Source organism: Lolium rigidum, unplaced genomic scaffold (genome assembly GCF_022539505.1).
Source record: "Lolium rigidum isolate FL_2022 unplaced genomic scaffold, APGP_CSIRO_Lrig_0.1 contig_53134_1, whole genome shotgun sequence".
NCBI classification, from domain to species: Eukaryota; Viridiplantae; Streptophyta; class Magnoliopsida; order Poales; family Poaceae; genus Lolium; species Lolium rigidum.
This window is the reverse complement of record NW_025900898.1, coordinates 16012-21149: the sequence shown is the minus strand read 5'-3', so window position 1 is coordinate 21149 and position 5138 is coordinate 16012. Positions and strand designations below refer to the sequence as shown.

General features: G+C 54.2%; 1 protein-coding gene across 1 annotated transcript; it reads right to left on the bottom strand.

Moving 5' to 3' along the window:
• Positions 1-120: 120 nt before the first annotated feature.
• LOC124681719 (ERI1 exoribonuclease 3-like) lies at positions 121-1517 on the bottom strand. The gene has a single exon (XM_047216553.1). The coding sequence runs from the start codon at positions 1505-1507 to the stop codon at positions 362-364; it is 1146 nt and encodes a 381-aa protein (XP_047072509.1). The 5' UTR covers positions 1508-1517; the 3' UTR covers positions 121-361.
• Between the last annotated feature and the right edge of the window lie 3621 nt (positions 1518-5138).

Sequence of the window (5138 nt, the reverse complement as noted above, 5' to 3'; positions counted from 1 at the left end):
TTGTAAGGTGTCTGTAATCTGCACATACCGAAGCACAACAAAGTCATAGCAAAGAAACTGATGAAAATTAGAAGACAAACATTGATCGATGTTGAAGAATTTCGTAGAGAAGAAGGGCCATAATTAAATCAAAACTTTTATTAATATTAATAATTCAGACACCGATTACATAGGGTAGCTACTCCCCTGGGCCATAGGTTTGGGTGACCCGTTCACAGTACACATGAACTAAGCCTAATAGTAGCTGGGTCACATTTGACTCCAGTGCCAAATCACACCAAGAGTCAACTAGGCTACTCGATTCTGACTACAAGCATTCATCTAGACTGAGCCTGAAATCTCAATCGGAGGCGCAACTGATTCAATTGCTCCAGAGGAAGTAGGGGCAGACGGCTCCCATGGTGGGCGTCCAGTTGCCGCACCCCCAGTAGCACCTCCCGTGCATGGGCCCTGGCATCGCTACAACGCCCCCTCTGCTGGCCACTCCGCAGTAGCACGCCCCGGCGGCGCCACCGCACAGACTTGTGTGAGGCTGCTGCTGCTCCTCCTCCTTGTTCTGGATCGGCAGCGGCGCCAAGGAGCCGGTAATCGCGATCTTGGCGCCCCTCCGCATGATCTCCACAAGAAGAGCCGCAGTGTTGCGCGCGTCATCGAGCCCGCAGTGCAGGCGGCCCTCCCACTGTAACCCCGCAGCCCGGACGGCCTCCTGCAGGTTGAATCGCCCTCCGCCCCCGATCACCGCCTGGAAGGGAACCCTGAGGTTGACCCAGCGATCGAAGTAGGCCGGCTTCTCGATCCCCTTGAAGAGGCACTCTGATTCAAGCATCGTGCGGCAGTCCCAATCCCCCCACGTCACCACGGCCAAGCTGCCGCCTTTCCTGGCCCCCGCCGTCGCCGCCTGCAGCCAGCGGTCGTGCAGCAGGAGCGCCTCCCTGAGATCCACCCCTCCATCGACGTCCTCCTGCCTGATCCCTGTGAGGTCCCTGCAAAACGGAGTCAGCACGGGATGGTACTTAGGGCGGACGTACCTGCGGAAGGCGGACTGGATGCGGCCGGTGGCGCCGTCGACGAGCACGGAGGGGAATTCGATGATTTCTTGCGGGTAGATGCGCTTGTCCTTCTCGCAGGTCGCCTCGAAATCCAAGACCAGGAAGAACTCGAACTCTTGCAGCAGGTGAGGCGCCTGAGCCCACGGCGCCGCCCCGCTCGACATCGTCGTCCGCCGCGGAGGGGAAGCACGCGCGCACGATCGCCGGGAAACGGGGCGGAAGCGGAGCAGAATGGTTGTCGAGAGCTGGATCGAATCGAGATCTCGGGAGGGGATGGGGGAGCTAGGGTTTCGATCCCGCGGGCGAATCGCGGGCTTAAATCCACCGGAAGGCGGCTCCTCCGTCTCCGACATGAATTCGAACTCACACTGCGTAGACTCTACGCGGGATTCAGATGTCGGTCGCGTTGACTCTACGCGAGATTCAGATGTCGGTCGCGTTGACGCTCCAAGCGACATCGTTTTTTTTTCTGAATTGGTTCATCACGTTTTTTTTTTTTTTTGATAACTTGGTTCGCCACGGTTTTGTTTGGCTCTGACTGTTTGTGCTCATATGGACACGTGTTTGCGACATTTTTTTTTTTGCGATCCCAATGGTGGCTTCAGGGCTGTTTTTGATACACTGGCGCTCAATAATACGTCGGGACCTTCCAGCAGGGCATCGAGCGAGTGAGCCGATGCCTCACACCATGTCGGATGCATTCCCTCAGGCTCACTTGGCAGCCACTAAATGACCATTCAGCGTAAATGATCTAACCATGCGTGTCGGAGATTAATGACGCCACTACTCCACTCCACCCACCTACCTTTGACCAAGTAAAATAAATGGCCTAGTCATGCGTGTCAGGCTTAATGCGCCCCCCTCCTGCCTCCAGGTATAAAATGAGGAGGTTGGGCATCGGCTCCTCTTCACACAAACCCTAGCGTCGCCCTCCACCGTCTCCCCATGTGATCCATGGTAGGTTCTAGGGGCCGCGGTCACGGTCCCCTTGCCAAGGGCAGGCGCTGCGGTGCAGGATCCCGACCCATCGCCTAAACGCTCACCATCGCCGGAGGAGGAGGAGACAGATTGCTTCCGCGACAAGTTCTCCGAGTTCGTCGTCCACATCACGGAAGACCCTTTCAGCCCAAAGAGGCTCCTCGAGGACCAATGTCCGTCTGGCCCGAGGAAACCTTTGCACGCCTCTGTTACCTTTTGGGAGGCCTACGCCCCATAGAAACTATCTACCTGAGACTGTCCCGTGGCCCGCGGGTCTAACACAAGGTTAGAATCCGAGCTCTTCCAGAGTGGTATCTCACTGATGGCTCGGGACCCCCCAGAAGGGGGCCTTCTTCGCCTTCCACCTAAGCTGCGCATGAAAGGCCCAAAGCCAATCCCAGGGAACAGTAAAGCTTCTATTTCTTGCCGGTTGGGGTTCACCTGCGGGAAGTCAGCTACGGCTTTTGCCGATGGCATCTCGAGGCCCTATTCGAAGGACAAGGTCAGATGTTCCTCCACACCGGCTAGGAGAGGTTCGCTCCTACCCACAACCTAGAGGTTAGTTGCTTGCTAAACTTCAAGTCCGAAGGAGACGACGAGCTCAGGGTGAAGGTGATCGACGACACATGTTGCCGCATGCACTACCACGTCACTAACACCGACGATGGCGAGGATGGCGAAGTTTAAGTTTTTAGATGTTCTTACTTTGCAGCGAAGATGGTGAGGCTAACAGAAGCCTCTAGTATAGGTTTACGGATGTTCTTCCTTTGCAGCGAAGAAGGCGGGGCCAGTAGGAGCATCTAGTGTAGGTTTGTGGATGTTTTTTCCTTCGCAGCGAAGAATGGGGGCCAGCAAAAGACTCTAGTGTTTAAATTTGAATGAAATATAAATAAGATTTCGTAGTTTGTTTACATTTGCATGTTCAAAGCTTTTTTTAGAGGCTCTTATGAGGGTCGCTAGTATGTGCAATCTCTCCCCAAATTGGGAAGCAAGTGTCAGCACCCCCATAGTGCATTGTCGGCACACCTGTCGGCGCCTATTTGGTGGAGAGGTGAGCGGTGGGGTGGCAGCACCCCAATCCCTCCATGTCGAGCTCGAGGAGGCACATGGCGACGCTTGCGGGCTGAGGGCGCGAAGTAGGAGGTCCCGGGCTGGAATGGCGCCCACTCAGGCTTGGAGCTCCAAGCCATGGCGTCGTCAATTTCCTCCTCAAGCCATAGGCGAGGTGGGGAGGGGAATCAAACATCCACTCCGGCCAGGAGCCTTTGCAAACCCATCCAAGATATGTGCGTTGGCCGCTGTCGAGGATTCGAGAGAGATGATATCCGTATACGTGTCTCTACCTCCATCGACAGGGAGGCAGGGGAATGGGCCTGGGCGGAATGGACGATTGTCGAGGTGGCGGCCGGGAGGCAGGGTCGGAGAAGATCCTCGCCGTAGTTGGGGCTAGGGGAGTCATTGGAAGGGGTAGTCGTCACGTCTTGTGTTGTTGCGCCGAGACAATGAGAGAGTGAGGACGCTTGAGAGTGGGAGCGATGAAAAAAAATGATTAGCCGTACCGGGGAAGAAACCCAGCAGCGCTGGTTATTGATAGCGGTAATTATGTGCACAACACTGAGAATGCGAGTATGGACACTCAAGCTCGGACGGACTGAGAGCTATCAACAGCTCACTGCCACCAGGCTATGCCTTGTGGTTATGTGCATTTTTTGGTGTTAATAGATGACCCATTGCACCACTAGCGCACATGGAACCAGGGGCGGAGGGGCGGACGTGGCTGGGTGGTCCGTGGTCCACCCTGAAATATTGAAAAATGTTTTGTATTTAGTCATTTGGGGAAAAATTATCACACATGGGCAGTGCAAAAAAAAGAGGGGAGAGGGGGGGGGGTGTGCCCACCCGATAGATTTTTTGTGTGTCCGCCACTGGATGGAACTTAAACCATATGTTATAGCTTGTTTTACTTGAGCTTCGCTCACTTTAAGCTGCTAATTGTTTGCAACTTTGAGGCATTGACATGTAAATTCAAAGTCATGTGATTTCGGGGCAGGTCAAGTTAGACATATGTGCTCATGTATTCCAATTTCTGAACAAACTGAAACTATGTTATCCAAGAACCCAAAATCTATACCTACTGCAGATGCACACAACGTAGGATTCAGTAGGGCACATCACATGTCCTTGTCTTCACAACATGCAGTGTGTGCTGCACCACCTCACACGCTCTACCTCCAAGGCCATCTGTATGCTGCAAACTTGGACAACAACCTGAAACTTCTCCACCCCAGGGTATGAAGGGATTCAATGACAGAGCCAGAGCCAGAGCACAGCGACGGCGACCAGCGTTCACCCCAGCAAGCATTAGCACTAAGCGCTCTGGTTCAGCGATTCGAACGGGAACAACATAGGACCCCCTCGTCCCCTCTACAGTTTAAACTAACTCCATACGGATTTGGTCATTCTCACCGGATTGACGACGAAATAGCTCACGGAACCAGGAAATCAACAACACCAAATAAGACGCATCACCAACTACAAACCCTAGTTCCGGCATTCATCACTCGATTTCTACTGTCCTCGCGTGGAAGGGGAACAGACAAGCAAAGGACCAGCCGGGGGAAAGAAGTGGAGGAATTTACCTGAACCTGACCTGATAGAATCAGGCATCGCAAGCTCGTCGGCGAGCTAGACGGTGTTGCAGCGCTCCGGGCGGCCACCCGCCCCTCGCCGGCGAGGCTCCGGCCGACAACCCACCGCCACTGCCCTCAAGTCGCCGTTGCTTCTCGATTAGCTCGGTGGGCAAACGAGTGAGAAGCTACGCGGTGGCCAATAGCGGCAAAACAATCAGAAACAAAAAAAAAGAAAGAAAATGTGTACTGCAGCTGCCCTATGGGCCATGCTAGTCAGTGACTACAAACATATCAGTATTACGAAGCAGTTTTTTTTAGGGCAAAGCTGAGCGTCCCCCGGAGGATCTAACTCCCCGATCCTCCGCCTCTAGAGCCGTCCGATTGAGGATCCTCAACCGCTGGATGGCCAACTCGTCCGTCCCGTGTTGTCTCCTCTACCTTATCCCACACCTTTCTCCTCCAACCGTTCACACATGAAGCC

Coding starts and splice junctions, on each gene's coding strand:
- LOC124681719 (XM_047216553.1), bottom strand. CDS start 1,507: ATGTCGCTTGGAGCGTCAACGCGACCGACATCTGAATCTCGCGTAGAG.